The 22,738-nt window shown below is 43.6% G+C and overlaps 1 protein-coding gene across 1 annotated transcript; it reads left to right on the forward strand.

Moving 5' to 3' along the window:
* Window positions 1–2,188: 2,188 nt before the first annotated feature.
* Window positions 2,189–22,379, forward strand: tbx15 (T-box transcription factor 15). Its single transcript, XM_086091187.1, has 8 exons — window positions 2,189–2,639; window positions 6,406–6,706; window positions 9,622–9,723; window positions 13,696–13,867; window positions 16,099–16,266; window positions 16,342–16,406; window positions 19,547–19,644; window positions 20,999–22,379. Exons 1-8 carry the CDS (start codon window positions 2,420–2,422, stop codon window positions 21,805–21,807), a joined length of 1,935 nt encoding a protein of 644 aa, XP_085947313.1. The 5' UTR covers window positions 2,189–2,419; the 3' UTR covers window positions 21,808–22,379.
* Window positions 22,380–22,738: the final 359 nt, after the last annotated feature.

Genomic DNA, 22,738 nt, shown 5'->3' on the forward strand with positions numbered 1-22,738 from the left:
CTAACCTTTTATTTTTGTGTGTTTTATATTTTTCCAGATTAAGAAATGCAAGTTAAAATAATAAGGTCCGTCCGTTGCTTTGTCCAAAACATGCACTCAATTATTACAATAATTTTGATTGAAAAAATGAAATACCCAACATTCCTACCATTACCTCTTCTCTTTTTCTCCCTTTCTCTCTCCCCACACACGCACACGCACACACACGCCTCAGTTAATAACCTTCCTTAAAAAAAAGGACATTTTCACACCCTAAAAATCAACGTCAAATAAAAACATACTAAAAGTGTTATTTACTTCGTTTTAGTCTACAATAAACCGAAAGATGTGCGAACGTGTTTTATGCACAGAAATATAAAAACGTAATAAAGTCACCATAACCCTAAACAATTCAAACTTGTGTTTAAACTGCAAAAACGTTTCTTTCTTTCTTTTTAAAGCTTCTTTTTTTATTATTATTCTTAACAACTCTTTAATGGCGTGTATCATTTGTATGTTTCTTGTTCAAAATGATGACATTTGTACTTTTGTGCACACAATCACATCGCTGACTACTTTTATTGAAGCATAAAAGAGAAAACACGCCCGCGTGTGTGGGAGTGCGTGCGTGCAAGTGTGTGTGCGCTTGGCGGAGGTCTGCTTACGCGGGCCTCGTGCAAGTGTTTTACTACTCTTATTATGATTTTATTTTGCACGCTCGGGGTCAGAAAGGTTCTGCTAATTGCACATTAAAGGCGTGCGCAGCGTGGACACTCGGAAAGATGAAATTCACCAAACTCACGTTGTTCATTCAAAAGAAACCAAGAAAATGTGAGTGAAACATTTTGAATTGAAAAGAAAGCAACAGCTATTCATTCGTAAAGTCCCGTTTTATGAATAGATTTATTAAAGATCTCGACAAGATTTAAATGAGGTCCGCCGCTGTTTACGTATTGTCAGCAAAAAAATAACATGATTGTATTGAAATGCAATATAAACTATTCAACTATTTTATATTGTAATATGAAATATCAATAATAATAAATTAATAATAGCAATATGAATGTTTTATATTCTACGTCTTTTTTCTTGATTTCTTATATCAAATCCTCCCCCCTTTGCGCTGTAATATGAATTATGATATACAAATGTGTCTGTGTGTGCGCGTGTATGTGTGTGTGTGTTTGCAGGTCGACGTGCAGAGTCGCAAAAAAAAAAAGCCTACACGATTTTTGCACGTGCTCGGAAAGTAGGTGCAAAATGCCAGTAAATCAGATTATAAAAGTCCTAAAAACAACAATTTGCTCCGGCCTGGATTTTATTTATTTGATTATTTTTTGTATATATTTTCACATTTTGTTGCCCTCGTTATTATTGTGCGGAGCAGAAAAAGACACTCGTAGTTATATTCTTTGGTTGTAAATGCATTATTTATTATTTTTATTGAGTTTGTAAGGCATGCACATCTTGATGTTCCACTTTAATAATGTTACATTAATGAGGTGGATATTAAGAGCACATTGTTGTTGTGTAAGCATAAAAATATTTGTGATGATTGATTTTCTACATTTTAATAAACCACTGGTCGGCCTATATTCATTCATTTTAGACTATGTAATCAACTTCACTAACAATATCGAGAGCAATTTGTCATAATTATATAATAATGGCTACATTCCCATTTGTGCATTTAACAACTGACTTGTTGGAATTCAATTGATGTTATTATTACAAGTTCAAATAAATAATGAAATACTTTTACATTAGCGGTAATAATAATATGTAAATCATTCAAATATTAATTTTCTTCCTTTTTTTAGGCATACCTGCGCGTGCGCGTCCTCTGTGACCCCCTTCGCGTGGTTTCATTTGCGAGTTGTATTTATTTATTTATTTTAATATCTATATTGTTTTTTAAATGTCAGACTAATCCATGTCGACTATAGGCTACACGTCAAGCATTTATTTAGCTATTTCCCTCATTTTGCTTTTTTTGGTTGCGTGTGTGCGAGTGATTGACAGCCGTGGTGAAATCTTCCATTTTGGCCGTGTGGCGGGAGTGGCTCTCGCGCCATTGGTGGAAAAAGTTTGCCTGGCAGCCCGCTCTCGCTTCCGATTGGACGGCGGAAGCGGCCCCGCCCTAGTGTTGAAAAAAAAGCGCCTGTGCAGGCGTCCGATCAATCAGAGGCGACTCGCCCCAGCACACACTCTACCATGGCGGCCTGCAGGGGAAGCTCCACGCAGCGCTCCTCCTCCTCCTCCTTCTCCTCCTTCTCCTCCTTCTCCTCCTTCTCCTTCTCCTTCTCCTTCTCCTCGTCCTTCTGAGTACTGGATTACTTTTGGTTCCGGGCTCTTTTTGGGGAAGTCAACGTCTGTGTGTGGCCGCCGCGCGCTGTGAGGACCGAGCGGGCGCTTGGTTTGGCTTCCCGCCGCTCCCGACATGAGTGAAAGGAGGCGTTCGGCCGCCGCTCTGAGCTCGCGAGCCCACGCGTTCTCCGTGGAAGCCCTCATCGGCTCCAGCAAGAAACGGAAGCTCCGGGCAGCCGCCGCCGCCGCCGCAGCAGCCGCCGCCGCCTCCGGCGTGGGCTGGGACCACCACAAGGACGACGACGACGAACTCCACTTGGACGACCCCGCGCACTGCCTCGACATGGAGCCGGGTCAGTGCGCATGCTCGCAACACCACACGCCAACTTTGTCTTCTTTGCTTTTGTTGTTGTTGTTTTGTTTTAGTTTTAAGAAGACCTCCGTCTTTTCAACGCTTAATTTACCGGAGACCCACTTTTGCCCCGGTACGTGAAGGCAGCACGGATCGCCGTGCATGTCCGCGAAAGATTGGCGGTGGGCCCGCGGGAGCGCGCACGTCGCAAATCGTGCGAAAACAACATAAAAAAAAATTGTTTGTTTAATACAAATATTTATATAGCCAATATAAATAATACCGATATTTTTAAAATGGCGGATATAATCAGTTTTTACTTATATTATTCGTATTTACATGAATGAAAGTATACGATGTTGTGCCAGAATCCTCAGTAGCACTATACAAAAATGTCATAATGTTGTAATATGTATTTAATAAAATGGCAAAACGTCATATAAAATGCCACAAACCCCAAAAATAATAAAAACAGACATTTTAGTCATGGAAAAAAAATGTTTAGCTTTAATGTGGAAATTATATTCTAGATATTATTTAGTGAAAATGTTAAAAACTAAAAACGATGAAAGGAAAAATGAACAACAACATTGTTTAAAAACTGTTAGTGTAAGACAATTTTGAAGGCTTCACTAATCTCGCGTGCACGACCCACCAAGTGTCCGAAAGTCTGGCGGCAGGACAGCGGGAGCGCGCACGTCCCAAAACACAAAATACGTGGTTCGAGTTACGGGTCGGCAAACGTTATCATCAGAATTTGCCTTTTAGTTGTTTGTGCGTGCAATGAACTTGAGTCATGTTGTTAACACAACCTGCAAGCACGCACGCACGCACACGCACACACACACACAATGTAATATCCCAATTATGATGTAATGTGTACTTCATTCAAATTACAGCCACGTGCTGTTTGAAACGACGCATTGGTCATTTTAAAATTGTTTTTAATCACATCAGTTCAAGTTCCAGGGGGGAAATTAATACAAATGTAAAACAAAATCATGCAAAAAGGTTACACCGTTTTTTTAAACAATCTCCGAAATGTCAACATTTTAAGAATGTAAAGGAGAGAAAAAAACACACCACCTATCCATATTTTTTTATATATAAAAAATGGTAAAAATAACATCAATGTCAAGTTACAGACAAAATATCAGTATTGTATAAAAAATAAAATTAAATATAAACAAAAATCAACTTTTAAATGCTCATATTTCTAAAGTAAGAGCGCTTCGTGTCAAACATGTTCAAATAAGCTTTGTAATATTTGTGCAAATATTGAAACAATTCAAGAAAGTATGTTTAGTGTTTAATCAATAAATCTAAAAAGCGACAGTTTATTATTATTATTTTTATTATTGATAGTGGCAGTATCGCATGCACGTGATGCAAACGGACGACGGCATACAAAAATTAAATGCGAGTCCATCAACAAAATATCTTCATCCAAATTTCAATTTGTTGTCTGAAGTGTTTTCTTTTTGGTGAGGGCAAAAGACATTGACATAATTAATCCAATTAAGTCTTGAGCATAAGATGCAAAAGTCGCGTCGAAAAGTGTTTTTGCAATCCCGTGAAGAAGTTGTGGTGAAGTCGGAAGTGCGTCGCAACTTTCCCCAAAAGCGGAGAAAATGAAAATGTTTTTCTTTTCTTTTCTTTCCTTTTTTTCCCGCCCTCGCAACCCTCCGGCGGACGATCGAGCTGCTCGTGGCCGGCAGCCGAGCCTCTTTCGCCGGCCTGCTATCCCGCGCTGCTTGGCCTCTTTTTTTCTTTCTTCTTTTTTTCCCCAACAGCAAAAACCGCTCGAAAGAAAATTCGTCTCAGTTCTTTAGTGGGCCAACGCACATACTCCAAATCACCAAATAGAGATTGTATTCGCTGTGACGTCACACATCAAACACGCATTCAGGAAAGCAAAAACATCATAATTGGAAGGTCAAAATATAGCAGACAAATTGTGTAAAATTGTGGTGAAATGACGAAATGAAGGAAGAAGTGATCAACATATCATGTTTTCAAATTTTCATCCAATGGATCGAGGAAATAAGTAAGGAAAAAGTATGCAACAAAAAAACCAAACGCTCGGTTTTGCCACCAAAAGCCACAATTAAAAAAATGTAGAAAATGTAGAAGAAAATGCAATAAATGACAAAGAACATTAATAAACACTTCTTATGCCACCCAAAAAAAAATTCAACCAAAATGTTGCACTATAAGGCATGTTCTATAAAACATGTTTTGTGCGTCACAACGTAAAAATTCACAAGATATGAAAAAGAAGAAGAAAATCCTGCAAAAATGTACCTGTAGAAAAAAATTGCAAAATGTTGCACCAAATTGCTGGCTTTGTTTTTTATTTTATTTTATTGCAAACTATCTCCCCAAAAAGTGCCACAACAAAACAAGTTCAGCAACAAAAACGCTCCCAATTTACAATTGCCACAAAAAATGATACATTTCACGAGCGCAAAAAAAAAAAAAAGTATTCCAAAGCTGTTTGGGTTCAATGAGGACAACAACAAGATCTGATCACTTTTCCAACAAAATTCCTACTTGGGACTTTGTTAAGTCACCTCAACTTTGTTTTTAGGGCACCTACAACATTTTCACCTTAAAAAAAGAAAAGAAAAGAAAAGCCTGGCCAAACAAAATCCCTCCTGACCTAATTTGGGGGCACTAATGAGGTGTGCGCGTGTGCGCGTGTGCGCGTGTGCGAGTGTGTTTTAACAGCTCCTATTTGGCCTCCGCTTTTTTTCCCCTCTGAGGAGTTTCTTCTAAATTGAAAGGTTTTCCTTTTTTCCCTTCCTGATGTGAAAACTTGCAGGCGGATAAAATGTTGGCGACAGCTTCTTGCAGCCTCAATCATCTTAATAATCATCTTAATAATGATCCTAATCGTCCTAATCAGCATCTTGCTCGATGCAAGCTTGCGCAAAATGATGACATCCACAATTTGTGACGTTTAAATGACAATTTGTCCCCTGCGATGTATGACGTCACAGGCAGAATAAATGTGGATGTTAATGATAAATACTTTATTTTTCTTTTTTAGTCAAGCAGGTGTGAAAATGCAAGTTAAGCATCTGCGCATATGGCTATGACGTCACCATGCTCTGCTTTGTCGAATTTTGCACTTTTCGCTAGTGTGGGAAGAAATATTTGGTGTTTTCTTTTACTCTTGTTTCATTACGTGGAGTCTAAAAAAAACAATGAAAAAAATAATAAAGAAATAAAATTCTTCAGTTTTATATTGGGAGTTACTACAGGTCAATTGGAAATTAGATTAGTGTAAGTGTGTGTGTGTGTGTGTGTGGGGGGGGGGGTGGAGACTATGACGTCAGATTTTTAATCGCCATTTTCCAACAAGTTTTGCACGATACAGGCTTTTGTTTAACGTCATTTAAAATATGACATAATATCCGTATGTGTAATTTTAATGAATTGTATTTGTAAATTATGCATCATTTGACAGCAATATAATAACACATGAAATAAGTTTAAGAAACATTTTTTCACTTTTAATCCTTCCTATTTAAGATGAATATTTATTAATGTAATAATAATGTCAGCAATTAAAGATGCATTTCACAATTGGACATTTTTCACCACAATTTAACAAATGCTTGTTTTGACTAAAGCACAAAAATATTGAATGACATCAACATAACAATATGATTGTATTGAGGCAATTATGTGACGCCATTCCAATATTTTAGCGCCATTTAGTCATTTTTTTCTCATATATAACGTCCAACGTCCTCGCGCAGATTCGGAGGCGAGTCCCGGCTCGGATGGCTCCGACCTGCAGGCGGAGAGGACGTCGTGTTCGTTCGGCGAGCTGCCGGCCGCCAGTGAGGCCTCCTCCTTGGCGGCCTCCTCCTTGGCGGCCTCCTCCTTGGCGGCCTCCTCCTTGGCGGCCTCCTCCCTGCATGCGGCCTCCTCCGCTTCAGCGCCGTCCTCCTCCTCAGGCGCGTCCATGGAGGAGATCCACGTGGAGCTGCAGTGCGCCGACCTGTGGAAGCGATTCCACGACATCGGAACCGAGATGATCATCACCAAGGCCGGCAGGTATAGTAGCCTATAATCATCATCATCATCATCATCATCATCATCATCATCATCATCATAAATCATCAGCATCATCCTGATAATAAAATAACATAAAATTCCCCAAATGAAGCTATATATTTGGTCGAGAAAAGAAAAAAAAAATTTTTTTGGGGGGGGGGGGTATATCATAATGTTTTATCATTTGCAAGGGAAAATCTAGTTATTTTGTTGTTTAAATAAATCAATACAAATTTTGACTAAAGCTTGTTTTAAACTCTAATATGAAAGATGACTTAGTTTGTTTTTGTGAAATGTTGATTCTAACATTTTTCCACGTGGCTCATTTTTAAGAAACGGTTTGTCTTATAATTTTAATTTTTATATATATATATATATATATATATATATTTTTTTTTTTTCATAGTTGGGTTTGCTGGGTTATTTTAAAAACACTATTTAAAATTAAATATACCATATTCTAGTTCTCAATAAAGTATTTTATATTCTGTTTGTAGTTATTCTATAAAATATTTTGTGTTTATTAAAATAAAATCCAAAGCCTTTTCTTAATTATTTTAACGTTTATTTTTTTATCTTGATTGGCTTCGTTTTTGTATTTTTTGTAATTTTTTTTTATTAACTTTTGAAACTATGAGATAGTTTGTTAATGCACATAAATGCAATATAGCCTATTTAGTTTTAAAGTCACCCCTGGGCACGCATCTGGTTCATTTTAATAATCCAAAAATAAACAACAGTCTTGTTTGTGCAGTTGGATATTTTGGAGATGAAACAAATGTATATTTAAAAATGGCATCAATTGTTATGCACACATATGTCGTTTTTGCATCCTTTTAAACCTGTGATGAAAATATGACATTTTCATTTATTTATTTTTACATCTAAATATAAAACCAAGAAAAACTCAAGTGCGTTGGTGGAAAAGGAACAGACAGATCAACTTCATTAGCGTCTCATGGGTAAACATTATGATTCCTATGGCGAATGTATTATTTGTGTGTTATTTCGTTTGCTGTTGAAGCAAAATGTGCTGGTGTGGTTCCGGCCACTTTATTAGGTACCCCCTGCGCAATCCAATCTCGAGCGAGGAAAATAATTCTCCCTTTTCATGGCTTTCAATCTGCGCCAAGCTGACAGCTGTTCCTAATATTTTGACCTTCTCCCAGAGCTCGGTGTCATGACGTAACACTGGTGTACCTAATAAAGTGGCTCATTTATGACTTTTGCGTTTTCTCTCTCTCGTGAGACTTTTGTTTTTCCTCCATTTGGTTTTGCCTCATTAAACATTTTTATTGTTTTTATGCCTTTCCATCTTTTTTTCTCGTGTGATAAGAACACAGAGATCGGGGCTTATTATAAGTTTTTATTTTATTTTTTCAATTCCGAAGTGAAGGCCGTAAAACAGCGGCGCGTCTGCGTCCAGCTGTGATGACGTCAGCGCGGAATTTGAATGAACTCGGCGGCCCTCGTGAGATCATTCCAACGTTTATTGATCCCGCAGAGTCATGTCTTTTCTCACCATGTGCTGCTTTCTTTATTGTTTTTATTGTTATTTTTTGGAGTCGAAAACAACAACGCTGGTTAACTTATTAGGCTACATAACAACACATCACGCCCTGCACGTGACGTCACGTTAACGCAACTGTCCTCGAGTGAGGTTTTGGGACCAATCATTGCTTGTGTTCTTTTGCGACACAAAGCGATGAGGGATTGCGCCGTTAATTCAAATCTTTATTTGACGGCGAAAATGCAGTCAAACATACTCGCAAATTTACAGCTGATGTGATGTCGAGGTTAGCGCGATCAAAATAGAAACACGTCAAACAATGCTTTCGCTTTTCGTCGTTCATTACATTTCAACTGTTTATCGAAAATAATGCTGTGGAAAAAAGATCCGACTTCATAAAGTTTGGACTGAGAAAATATAATATCGTTCTGCGCTAGTTTGTGACGAATTGCAATAAAAAACGACTCTTTTTGTTTTGTCGTTTGTTACGTAATGACTGCATTGCGGGTAACAAGATCAGCATTTTTTTTAGCTTGCCGATTGTCGAGAACAAATCACTGACAAAATACACCAAAAACGAAGCTCGAAAATCAAGAAGAAAAGTCGCAATGTTGAGTACGAGCAGGACAAATTTCACGTTGTGTTCCTTGAGCAAAAAGTTATTGATTGCAAGAAGAACAAGACAAACAATTGTTTTCTCGTTTTGCACTCCATGCAAATGAGTCGAGTGTTAATCGAGCTTTGTTTTTGTTTGTAAAGCGCTTCGATCGGCAACGAAAGTGCGAAAATGCGCAATTGTGCTGGAAGACAACGTTGCGGCACTCCCACCACGGAAGACAACGTTGCGGCAGTCCCACCACGGAAGACAACGTTGCGGCAGTCCCACCACGGAAGGTCCCGACGACATTCTGCATTTTTGGAATCCTATTTGGAGTGCGAAAAATGCCGAGCAGGCGTCTGAGCGGCAAACGGCACATTTTGTTCTTTCTTTGCGTGGTCGTCCGATGAGCGTTTTGCTGCCTGCCGTTATTAAGTGCAATAATAACAAGCCACAGACTTGTTTCCTTTTATTGCTCGCGACACGACGCTAACCTCAAACGGCTTGCGGTTGACTTTTTCATTGTTTCTCGCGCTCTTCGATTGTTGAGAGTAAATCGCTGCTCTGGGCTATTTTATTGTCAACCGTCAAAAGGAGTGACAAAATGGAGGACGGCAACCAAGAATGCCTCCAAAATGCAAATGCAGAATTTGGTGCATCATATTTGGACTGAGGAATCGCGCGTCGATTTTTTTTGTTCTCCGCAGCGCATCACAAGCCGATGTTTGAGCAGATGTAAAAAAATTCCATTTCTCGGCGTGCTCATTTTTCTCACTGTTTGCTGGGTTTTTTTCCCGCCGCCATCAGGAGGATGTTTCCCGCCATGCGAGTCAAGATCGCCGGCCTGGACCCGCACCAGCAGTACTACATCGCCATGGACATCGTACCCGTGGACAACAAGCGATACCGGTGAGACGCGACGACCGCTAGCCTTTGCTGGAATTGGGAAAAATGCCAAGCTCACTTCGCCATTTCCTTTTCGGAATTGCGCAACAAAAGTAGCGGCCGTGAGGAGAGAGAACGTAAAGACCAGCCCAGCAAGTCCAGATGCCAAATGTTTGCCGGGAAGTCAAAAATGGCATTTTTCAGATCTCAAACGTGATCTTGAATTTTGCTCAAAAAGTCGGAATTGTGTCCTAAAGCGCGACATTCGTGCCTGGGAATCAACTTCATTGTATTATTTCAAAATAAAAAAATCTACTTTTAGGCCTTTATATCACTGGTTAGCGACATCGTTTTGTTCAGTAAAATGTGAACAAATACAAATAAAAAATACAGAAAAAGATGAATTATTGTTTATTAAATTGTCCTTTTGACAACTTGGCTCCAAAAAGAACATGTTGTTTTTTGAGATGTTCAACAAGAATATTGTGGCCATAATTTGACTTCTCGCACTACAATTCTAAAACAAATATTCATTCGTTCATTCGAGAAAGGAGTCTTTTTTTTTTTATATTTTGAGAAGTCCGAAAATCTCCTTCTCGAGACTTTTTCAACAAAAAAGTTTGTCATGTTTTGCAATACAAAACCTACAAAACAAACATTCTTTACATGAAAGGAGCCCAAAATTGTAATCGTGTTACTTTTCATTAGGATTAAAGTTGCAAGAGGCTATTACGAGAATAAAATCATCTTTCCTTGAAAGAAAACCGCAACCCCACAAAGATGGAGCTTGTCGTCGTATTTTAAGACTTAAAGCCAAGGAAATTTCCAAAAGATGCGCCGAAGCTGAGTTTTTGCTCAAAGTAGACTTCGGCCGATGTGGTAGTCCATCATATTGACACGCACGCTACGCTATTGCTAGCGCTAGCTAGCTAGCCCCAGCCAAGCGCTCCCCGTAGACGAACGTCCGCTTGACGCCAATTCTTAACGGCGGGGCCTCTCGAACCGTTCGCCGGCGTTCTCCCGTCATTTGCGCGGCGGTGGCGGCGTGATGATGGATGACTCTGGGAACTGGACGAGACGGACGCCTTTTGGCTTGAAGCCCGAGCCGAACCCGGAGCCCGGAGCCCGGAGCCCGGAGCCGAGCTCGGAGCCCGGAGCCGAGCCCGGTGCCGGCATTCAAATGTATTCCTCACATCCAGGCGGGCAGAATTCCCGCCGGCTGAGACAAAACTCCGTGAGGAACAAAACCAAACTTTGGGAAAAAGTAGGACAAGTCAATCGCAGACATGAATGACGGGAAAGTCGTTTGATGCGTCCCAATTTGAGCAAAGATGGAACTTACGATTTTTTTGAATGAACTCATTGACTGGCAGCCATTTTGACTGAAGCAACACGAGGTTGAGAAAAGTTGTAGCACACTTTAATGTAACAGATTCCGTTTGACAGTCGTTGTTGTCCTCACGAGACGCTCGATCCAGCGAGACAGACGAGATGTTGCTTTTATCTCTTTATTAAAAGTAAAACTCAAACAAAATGAAAATAAGACAACATTAGCACAGCACTGAAAATGTCAAATAAATGAGCATGCTTGACACAACCGAGGCAGGCTAACATAGTTAGCGTAGCAAACTCAGATCCGCTAGCATAAGATGCTAACTGATGCTAACGTCTTCAATGACTCGTTTTTCGACATTTTTACGACCAATCGAATTCCCCCAAACATGGCATTGAACCTCTTGGCTCGTTACAGCCAACAGGAAGTGACGTGGCCCAACGCGCCACCGAGTCAGCGCTTCGTCGTCTTCCGCGGTCTCATTCAACAACTGACGTCAACGCAAGCCAAGCAGATGTAATGCACTTTTGCCCACCAGAGGGTGCTAAAAAGTCAACATAAATCACTACCAATGCAAGTTGCGCTTACACTCGGTTAATGTGATTTGAGAGCTTTTCTGTTCACAAATCGTCGTGAATGTCGTTGTGGAGAAAAAAAACATCAAAGGATGATTGGCAATGTTTGGACTACGAAATGTACACAAGAACTCGCATATTTGTTATTTGATCACGCTTGAATTGGTCACGTGATTGCGATGACCGTAGCAAGGCGTCCAAGCGCGCGTTTTCGTCCTTCGCCTGCTTTCCGACTTCTCGCGAGCGGCGTGTAAACGTGGCACGCAACGTGGCTCATCGCTAGCATTTTCATTTCAAAACATTCTGCGCGAGTCAGCGTCTTTCCCCGAAACCTCATTGTCGTTTTTCTTACGCTCGAATGGCAACAATTAAAAGTGTTGACAGTCGAGAAACTATTTGCAGGAGTCGTTGACGTCTCGAATTTGACGGAGAATAAATAGCTTGCATTTTTTTTTTACAATTTGGTTTTATTTTTCCACGCCAAAGAATCCTCAATCGAAAACGTGGACGTACAGATTTATGACTTCTTCTTCTTTTTTTTGCTACGACTTTAAACTGTGACAAAATGCACAAGGGCGTCAACGCGGCGATGGACATAAACACGTTTGATGTATTTATGCCATCTAGTGGCTGAAATAATTACAACCAGGCCAAAGTCGCAACGTGCGACTGCGGCAACCATAAAAAAATAACCGAAGATATTGTTATAATCACAGAATCTAATTATATTCACACACATATATATATATTTATATATATATATTTATTTTTTATTTTTTATTTTAATTTTTTACTTTGGATGGACTTTTTTACACGAAAATAAAATGCATGAATTAAAGTGTTGTTTTGTATTAAAATTGATTAAAAACAGATGAACAATTAATTTATGTCAATCATTGTAGAAATGAATAAATGATGAGGAAGTAAGAAAATAAATGAAGTAAAAGCAGCAATTGTTCAATTAGCAAGAAAATGTAAAAAAAACGAAAACACATGAATGAATTTGACATTAAATTCAGTAAATCAATAAATTACGTAAATTGTACAGTTATGTAAATACATCAAGGAAAAGGACATTTTCCGAATTATTTATTTTAAAAGTAAATATTGTAAAAGGAAAAGCAAGAAAATGTCACCAAAAAAAAACATACACAGTAGCTTTTACATAATTGCAGATCTTATATATATAATTTCTTCGGCTTTAAAAAATGTAATAAAATGTTGTTTTCCTCTTGTGTGGCAAGCAGGTTATTTGACCTTTTCATATGTTATGTAAATGAGAATATGTAAAGAAAGACAAAGCAATAAAAAGGACAGGAAGCTGTAAAAGCGTTTACAAGGAAAAACAAGCATCTGTTAACATTTAACGCTAACGGCTAATAAGTTTGCAGGCCAGAGCAAACAAACGTGAAATTGACATTGAATTCAAATCATGTGGGAAAATGATGAAGATGATGGTTGCAAATGAAAACCATCTTTTCATGTTTGGATGCCAACGACGACGACGTCCGTTAGCAAACGTAGCATTCAGTCACACAAATGCCATCCATGCCAAGCCCTTACAAATTGCGAACACGAGGAACGATTAGCATCACAAAATGTCAGCATCAGAATTTAGCTTGATTATCTTCACGGTTGAATTCTGAAGCTAACCTAAACAGCAGCACCAGCTCGGGCGGGGCTGTGAAAAATGACAACAAATGCCTCCCTCAATTATGCACGTCCCAATTCTTCAATCAGTAAAAATATGGCCTCGTCACTCAAATTATGTTTCACACTAAGAAATTAAAGAATGAACTTTTGAGTCCATTTGTCGCTAACCAAAACAGCAGCACCTACCGAGGTGAGTACTTAATAGAAGCAAACCCCTCCCTCAAATAGATGTCTCCCTTTTTGCCATTAGTACAAAATATTGTCTGCTGACTGTCATCATCATTCTTACTTGGACATTAAAGACATCTATCTGTTGCTAATCTAAACGGCAGCACCTACTGAGGCACGAAAAAAAACAAAACCTCCCTCATTTGAAGTGCATTGCTACCCAAACCGGCAGCCCCCGTAGCAATTGAACATTTTGTGTGTGGGCAGGTACGTGTACCACAGCTCCAAGTGGATGGTGGCGGGCAACGCCGACTCGCCGGTGCCGCCGCGGGTTTACATCCACCCGGACTCGCTGGCGTCGGGCGACACCTGGATGCGGCAGGTGGTCAGCTTCGACAAGCTCAAGCTCACCAACAACGAGCTGGACGACCAAGGACACGTAAGCGCCCGCCCGCCCGCGAGAGCCCGGCTGGCTCTGGTCATGTGACGTTCGCAAGCTGAGCCCGCCCGCCCGGCGTTCGCGATGCCCTTTTCAGTCCGCGGCGAGTGGTCATAGAAGGCAAGATGGCCGCCACCGCTGAGTTGGATTCGAGGCATTTCTTTTCAATCCAAGTCAATTGAACTGAATTCCATTGGAGTCAATTTGACTTTGAAGTTGAAATGAGCGCTTCAAATTCGATTGAAACTCAATTTAATTGAGCTCATTTGAATTAATCTTGGATTTAATTCAATGCCATTTCACTTCATTTTTAATTGAGTAGAATCATTTCAATTTAGCTGTAGCTGGTTTAAATACTTAGCGTAATTACTTATTTTTTTATTGATTTACTTTTTGTCTTACTGAAATCATGTAGTTAATTATTGTATGTCATTTAAAATTAATTTAGATTTTTTTTTTAATGTCATTTAAAGCTGTCAACATTAATGGATTAATTGACAAGTAACCGATGATCAAATTAATCGACAGCTATTTTAATAATGGAGTCATCGTTTGGAGTTTTTGAATGTAAAATTATCTAAATTGTCTCATTTCAGCATATTTTTTTGTAATCATTCATAAAAGAAGACCGATTATCTTCTGTTTAATCCCAAAAAATTTTAATCACGATATGAATACGAAATAAACACCAATCACTGGTTAATAAACAGTAATCGGGGAAAAATGCTTTAATCATACGCTTTAATGCAAAATTAAAGTCATTGAAAAGTTCATTAAAAGTCGATTGAATAATCGATTCTAAAAACGATTCCATCGTGACGGCGCTGATGTCACTTCAGTTGAAGAAGGAATGTAATCTTCCACATGATTTTCTGATATTTTCCATAAATGTCATTTCATAATAATTTTGCTTGATCATCTGGCGATGGCCGGGCGGCGGCGGCGGCGACGACGATGGCGCCGCCACCTGTCGGTTTTGGCGCCGGCTTCACAGCTTTTTTTGTCTGCATGTGCTGGACTTTCGCCGCCGATCCAGCTGCCACATGAAAGACAAACATCACTCGTGAGCCTTAAGCGCCTTTGAGTGCGAACAAGGACGAGCGCTCGTCCCCTGGCTGCTCCCGCGCTCGCTCGCTCCCGCGCTCGCTACATGTGCCGCAAATATGTTTTTCACGAAAGGCGGCAGTGGAGACGCGCGAGCCCCGACGACGCGCGGGTGCCGCTTTCGGGCTCGTGCCGGCCTGATTGCAAGTGGACATTGAGTCCCTTGGCCAGTAGTTGGCGCTATACCGCGGCCGGCTAACACTCGCACCTGCATCGTGTCAACATCTGTTTGTCCTTTCTAAACGTACATATTGAAAGCGTCTGTCTTCCGTCCACGCATCATCAAAACATCCGTCTGTCCATTCTCATGTGTGTCTGTCCTTTCACGTAAACATCTGTCTGTCCTGTTTAGGGCTTGTCTTGTCTTTTTACAGGAAGTTTGTTTATTTTCATTTTGATTTAGTTTTTATACGCCCCCTATCTGCCCTTAAAGGGGGTGTGAAGGTTTTGGCCCCCCCAGGAGGTTTTCTCACTTGCGACTAATCGGGAGCAGACCAAGGTCCCGTCCTCGGTCACGTGATGTCATCAAGGAGGCGCGCACGCGCGCTGGCCAGGAAATCAAAGGGGAGCGTTCGCCAGGATCGCTCCTATTGTCATATTCATTTTTTTCGTTTTTTTTGAAACCGTCAAAAAAACGCTCCCATACGCGCTACATTGGAGCATCTTACGGAGAAGAATTGATGTCCATTCTTGGCGAGCGTCCATCCAAATAGACATCTTTTTTTTTCATGCTGACAATGCCATTGTTTTGAGTTCAGTTCAAACCTAATAATTGTGTTCTATTAATGATCCCGTACGCGCTGCACTCTAATTCTATTCTGATAGGACAATGCATGATTTTTCCCTCACTGACTATTCAATCACATTGTGTTTTTGTTTAATCCCCTGTATTGGTTCTGATCATAGTTTTTGGCGCAGTTAACAACGTGTGTCATATTGATGATCCCGTACGCACTACACGAGGTGGAAGAATTGATGACGGTCCTCTATATTTTTCGCACCCTTCACCTCATGCTGTTTTGGTTCTGACAATCGTTTTGGAGTTGAATCGTAAAAGCGGCGTTGCGTTAGCGTTCCCGCACGCGCTACATTGTGACTGCGAGTGCTTCCTTGCTGTTCCCGCGCAGATCATCCTTCACTCCATGCACAAGTACCAGCCCCGCGTCCACGTCATCCGCAAGGACTTCAGCAGCGAGCTGTCGCCCAACAAGCCGGTTCCCAGCGGCGAGGGCGTCAAGACCTTCAGCTTTCCCGAGACCGTCTTCACCACCGTCACCGCGTACCAGAACCAGCAGGTGCCGTACGCGCCGTCGCGTCGCGCTCCGTCACAAGTGGACCCTGCATTCACACCGCCGGCTTTTTCTCTGCAGATCACCAGACTCAAGATCGACCGGAACCCCTTTGCTAAAGGTTTTCGGGACTCTGGCAGGAACAGGTGCGGTTTTTGCGCTCTTGGGAGGTTTGAAAGGGAATTGCGGAGAAGCCGTGTGAAGTTTTACACCCGACACTCAACTGTCACTGTCCGACAACTCGTTTGACACTGGTGTCATCTCATTGCTGGATGGCGGGATGCGGTGTCTCTGTGTGGAAGTTTCTAGCAGAAATGATCATTCACACCCAACACTAGTTTCTTGAACCTTGCGTCCGACAACTATTTGAGGCTGAAGATGTCATTTTGTTATGATTGTGTGAAATGCCACAATGAAAATCTGGGACGACGCGTGAGTTTTAACTCCTGACACTCTTTTGTGCCGTGTCTGTATGAAAAGGTATTGTGGAAACCCGGGACCAGGTTGCTACACACCTTTTGTGTTGAAAGCAATCATCCCGATCTGACATCGATTTTCACGTTGGTCTTGATCCAATGTTTGATTGTGGAATGCGGCGTCTGTGTGAAATGGTATAGAGTAAAGCCGAGAGCCGCGTGTCCAACTTTACACCTGACACTCCCGCCACTTTTCTGTTGAAAGTCATTGTTGCAGTCTAACTGCAATTATACGGCAACTATTTTGTATGTCATACCAGATGCTGATGTCATGAAATGACCTGATTGTGGGATGCCTTGTCTCTGTGTGAAAGGGTATAGCAGAAGCTTGGACAGCGGTGTGAGCTTAACGCTCCTTCTCTCATTTTGCTTTCGTTGTGTTGACAACAATTGTTTGACACCGATTTTCTATGTACTGCCACACACTGACGCTGTCTCTCTGTGTGAAAGGGTATGAAAGAAATCCGGGACCGGTGTTTTAAACTTCCCAACTGACACTCGTTTCAAATTTTGTTGAAAGCTGTTGCGGACGTGACTCAATTCTCTTGATTGCGGAATGCTGTGTCGCCGCGTGAAAGGGTATACGGAAAGCCGGGACGGCAGACTTTACCCTCCACGTCTCCCACCCCGGTTGCGTTGAAGCAATTTGTTACCATTTTATACGTCGTGATGCTGACACTGACATCTGCTGCGTGAAACTCTGTGTGAAACTGGCTACTGTTTGTGAGCAATGCAGTTCAAAGGTCAAACACATTTTTGTTTGATTAGCACATATTTGTAAGAAATGAAAATCCTGACTGGGCCGATTGTTGGCTTCTGTTGTTCTTGTCGTTCCTTCAGCGGTGACATCATACCTTCTTTCTTTTTTTTTTGTCTTTCTTTGAATCAGCATGTTGGAGGGACAAGGGAAGGGGGGGGGGGGGCTCGAACATGAAAGCAGCCCCCCATCATCTGGTCCGCATTATTAGCGGCGCAGACATCTTTTTTTGCTTTTCAGACAATAGACTTTGTGATTTGTAGCCGAGCGTTAAAAGCAAAAAAGAGCAACACACGAGACGATAACGGCGACTTCACGCCGGCGGGAAACGCTCCAAATGGAAGAAGCGCATCGCGTCGTCCCGCCAACAAATTTCAACCTGACCCAAAGTCACAAATATTCCCCAGCAAATTTCTTTGGCTCTTTTCACAAATGTGCCGAAAAACAACAACATTTTTCTACAAATATTAAAGCCACTAACAATTAAAGTCTTGAGTTTTCACTCGGGAAAAAAACGCGTCATCCTCCTCAATCGACACCTCCGGGCTTCCGTTAACGTGTACCCTGGCCTGTATTTTGCCATTTTGTTGTGTTTTGCCATGAGTGGGACGTTGGTGGGCGGCAATTCTATGTTTACCCCTCCAGCCAACCACAGAGCGGGGGGGCGTGTCACTGAAGGCGGGCGCAATGTTGACGAGAAGAGGAGGAGTCCATTTTGAATTGGTTGTTTACAAACACAAACGGGCAAAACTAAAGACTCAACCTTTTAAGTCGACCAATTCCGCTTTGAGGTCAAATTCAAAGTGTTCATGAAAGTCCAAAAATAAATAAAAGACAGGCGGTTTTCCCGAGGCCAATTAGCATCGGCGCTAACGCGCCGCCACAGTCGCTCGGGCAGGAAGTGCCTCGTCGCAGCGGTTTGCGTTGCAGGCTTTCACGCAGATTTATGCCCGCCGTAAAACCTGTAACGGCTCGGGTTTCCTGCGGGCGGGACTTTTGCTTTCTCCCGCCGCGTTCGACGCGTTCGCCGCTTGCGCCGCTTGTAGCTCATCTTTGCAATAGCTTTCAGTTTACTGCCGACATTTCCTCTCCAGTTTCCTTTTAGCGTCACGCATGACAACGAGCGTGATTTAGACCAGGCGGGGCGGGGCTGCTGCTAGCCACAGCTTGCTAGCATTAGCATACACGTTTCACTCATGGCATCATTGTGGAACCACCGAAGATAAAAAAAAAAATCTAAAGGCATGTTGATTATTAGCATTAGGCTACGACACATTTTCCCGCCCTCACAGTCGTCCAAAACAGGAAGGACATGATTTCAAATTGACAGTACAGAAAATGCACAAACATAAATTGATTATGATTCAGTTAGTAATTAGGTCAATAATATGTCAGAAAATTGGCCAAAATGTTGCTGATTGTTTTTCAAAGTCAAAACAGATGTTGACAAAAGTTTGCTTTGAACCGACCGCGACAGAAATCACAGAATGTTTACTTCTGTGGGGATGAATTCATTTGAGTCGGAATATTACGCCTTCCTTCCTTCCTTCCTTCGTCTCCGTAACGCTCGCTCACACGTGCTGCTCTGAAAGTGAGCACCAAAAGAAAAAAAAACGTTTGTGGACTGAAACGCGCCACCCGGCAAGCCTGTTTCTTAGCCTCTCAATGTGCACTTTTTTTTTTTTTTTAATCCAATCCGATCTGGCCCTCCCTTCGAAATCAATATTTGCTTTGCAACCAAAGAAAGAATGAAGCCACAAACGGGAAGTTTAAAAGACGGTTGCGAGCGCACGATAAAGACGAAGCTGAGTTGAGGATTAGCGCGACGAACTGCGTCGTGACGTCACGTGTTGCTAACTTGTTAGCATAGGTCAGGCAAAGTGGCTTTATTGTTTAGAGCGCGTTTCATACACATTTCGAAACTAAAGACGTTGATAATCAAAGTAAAGAAATGAAAAGTAGCTTACTCGAAGAATATGCATTAGCATTAGCATTAGCTCGTGAGCTAGCACGTCGCTTGATGTTTCGTTGTGTCTCGTGTGTTGCGCTTCAGGACGGGCCTGGAGGCCATCATGGAGACGTACGCTTTCTGGAGGCCGCCGGTGAGGACGCTCACCTTTGAGGACTTCACCAACATGCAGAAGCAGCAAGGTGACTGCACGCCTTCGCACCGTGGACGCCTTCGCACCGCGGACGCCTTCGCACGCCTTCGCACGTCTTGCTAGTTTGATGAATTGTGCACTTTTCCATTTCCTCATTTTCTCGCCGCATGACAAATGTGCAATGTGCACTTTTCTATGGCTTGGGAGCATTTTCCAGTTCTTCTTGAACTTTTACGGCCTTTTGATCCCACAATCAAAAGATGAACTTCTTGTCTTTTGGAACCATTTTTGGTGGAAGGAACTCGACATTTTCCGCCGAACGTGCCGCTTCCCTCCGAGTTCACGGCCGTGGTTTTACGTCATTGAACCTTCTTCCTTGGCGGAGGTAACAATTCTCCCGGCGTCAGCGCGACGCGAGTCACCCGATCCGGCCTCCCGACACCGCGTGACCGTCGTCATGGCGACCCGGCTCGCCTGACGCCGCAGTGGGACGTCGTGTTTGTTATCGTTGGCCAATTTTTTTTCCCTTCCGCTCGAATCTCCCCCAAGTCCTTGGAAACGAAGGAAAACATGACTTCACATCTACTTCACGCGAATGCCCTCCCCCACGGCGAGCCTCGTTTGTCCTGCCACTTATCTAAGGCATATGCTGCATGTCATTATTTTCAATTGAAACCGTCTGCGGCTAACGCTAAGCGCTAACGTAGCCGAAGAATCAGAAGTTGCTCACTGTGAGCCGAGAGCGTTGTCATGGTTACGCGATGAAAACAGGAAGTGAAAAACAGTAGAAGAATACTTTTCCAATGCAATGTTCCCTCACGACTTGCTCTTCACCCATCGCGGATTTTTGTTTGGGTCCATTTATGCTGTTATTATTGTCCATTTTTTTCTCGTCATATTTGCGTAAATAAAAACAGCTCTTTGTGGTTCAACACAAACTAATTACATGCAGAGCAAGACGTCTTCCTTCGAAGACGGCTGACACGAGGAAGAGGAAAAGGAAAGCGGCGTACGGAAACAGGAAGTAGTAAAAGTTACCACAATAAAATGGCCGGCGTTTTCTGACTGCTTAGCCGAACGTGATCGGTCGCCTTTCAAAGAAGATGACAAAAATCTCATATTTATTGTTAAGCGAATTTCACAATTGGCTGCAAACAATCACGCGGTTGTTAATCGTTAATGAATTGTTGCACCGCCAAAACGGGAGCAGTTGTTGCGACTTCCGTCGTCACGGCGAGTCCCTCGCATGATTTGTCATCAGCGATGGCCTCGTTTGCGGGTTCCGGGGCACAAGCTGGGACTGGAACCGGCGCCGTCTGCATGAAAGGCCTCGGCACGCATCACGCCGCCGCCGCCGCCGCCGCCGCCACGGTGCTCAAATGTGCGGTTTTGTGTGTGTTCAGGCGGCAGCACGGGCACGTCCCCGACCACGTCCAGCACGGGGACGCCCTCCCCCTCCGGAGCCGGCCACCTCCTGTCCCCGTCCTGCTCGCCGCCCGCGTTCCACCTGGCGCCCAACACCTTCAACGTGGGCTGCCGCGAGAGCCAGCTGTGCAACCTGGGCCTGTCCGAGTACCCGCCGTGCGCCCGCAGCAACATGGCGGCGCTGCAGGGCTACGGCGGCCTGGCCGACGGCTCCTACGGACGCCTGCAGGCGCCGGGCGGCGCCGTGGCCTCCGCCCAGCACGCCGAGTCCTTCCTGCCGCAGAGGACTTCCTCCTTGATCGGCATGCAGGGCGGCGCTTCCGGGGGCGGCGCCGGCAAAATGGATGCCTACGGAGGCCAGCTGGGCTCCTTCCCCGCCTCGCAGCTGCAGTACGTGATGCAGGCGGGCGGCGGCGGGTCCGGGGGCGCCTCGGCCGCCGCCCCCTCCGGATCCTCGCCGTCCTCGGCCCACGTGTTCGGCGGCGGCCACCACCACGTGCAGCAGGGCGCCTACAACGCCTTCTCGCTGCACAACCCCTACAACTTGTACGGATACAACTTCCCCGCCTCGCCCCGCCTGGCCGCCAGTCCCGAGAAGCCCCAGGGGGGGGGGCTGCTGTGCTCCTCCGCCCAGCCCGGCGCCTTCGCCGAGCGCCAGTACCTGTCCAACGGCAACATGGACACCATGCACATGATCGGCAACGGCGGCGGCCAGCAGCAGGGCGGCGCCGCCTGCGACGGCCGCCAGTACGGCGCCCCCTCCCAGATGTCCATGCACATGGTGTAGAGACGCCGGCTCGGGTATTCTGACGCAAATTCGGAACATGTGAATTTTGGGCTCAACCTTTTAAAAAAGGGTCGGAGCTTGTGAACGCGCCCCCTCTTCTTAAAAAGGCCTTCGTGGGGGCGCCCGTACTACTATTTAAGTTTATTTTTGATGCGGCGCGGGCAGCGGGGATGACGAGGACTCGCGGGGACAGCGGCGACATCGCCGGCCGTGTTGGCTTGGGCGACTCGGGCGGTTGGGTGGCGCCGCGGTTGGCAGAGGTGGGGGCGGAGTCACCGAGAGCCGATTGGATTTTCTTACCGTCTCCCTTCCTCGCACCGCCGTGCGGCGACAATCGGAACATTTGGCACGGGTTTCGGGGACACGGTCCTCTGGGAACATCCGCCCCGAAGAAAAGTCCCTTGACGGACTGGAACCCGCTGTCGCCATTTTGGAGTGAGATATATATATATATATATATATATATATATAAATAAAAAGCTTAAACGTGTGAATTTATCAGCAATAGCAAAGCAGGTTGCTCAGGTGTGTTTTGTGGTATTTAAGTGCTGAGCAGAACCGTCGTTCTTATATAACGGGTGACATAGCAAAAAAGAAAGATCTGTTTTTTTGTGCAAATGTACATAAAATGTCTAAAGTGCCAAGCACGTCAAAAAGGTCAATAAATGTTTCAATTCACGTCCACCTTTGAATGCTTTTCATTTCCTTTTTTTGTGTGACCTCAACTCTCGCGAGGCTTCGGCCGCCGACGCGCTTCGTCACGCCGACGACTTCTGCCGGACGCTTGCGAACGTACGCCGGCCAAGCGGGCAAAAACGCCGCCAACGGGAGAGAAACTGTGGGCAGATTTTCCGTGTTTCGCAGGCGACGGTGCGAGGACGCCGGAGGGAGGCTGTCCCGCGCTTTGGGACAGCAGAGAACACACGTGTCA

This window comes from Leptonotus elevatus, chromosome 12, assembly GCF_054856555.1.
Source record: "Leptonotus elevatus isolate MCC_2025b chromosome 12, RoL_Lele_1.0, whole genome shotgun sequence".
NCBI classification, from domain to species: domain Eukaryota; kingdom Metazoa; phylum Chordata; class Actinopteri; order Syngnathiformes; family Syngnathidae; genus Leptonotus; species Leptonotus elevatus.

Excerpts from the sequence above, each read along its gene's own strand:
- tbx15 (XM_086091187.1), top strand. The coding sequence starts at position 2,420 with ATGAGTGAAAGGAGGCGTTCGGCCGCCGCTCTGAGCTCGCGAGCCCAC. Across the intron at positions 16,267-16,341 it reads CCGCGTACCAGAACCAGCAG|ATCACCAGACTCAAGATCGA; the intron begins GTGCCGTACGCG and ends TTTTCTCTGCAG. Across the intron at positions 19,645-20,998 it reads CAACATGCAGAAGCAGCAAG|GCGGCAGCACGGGCACGTCC; the intron begins GTGACTGCACGC and ends GTGTGTGTTCAG.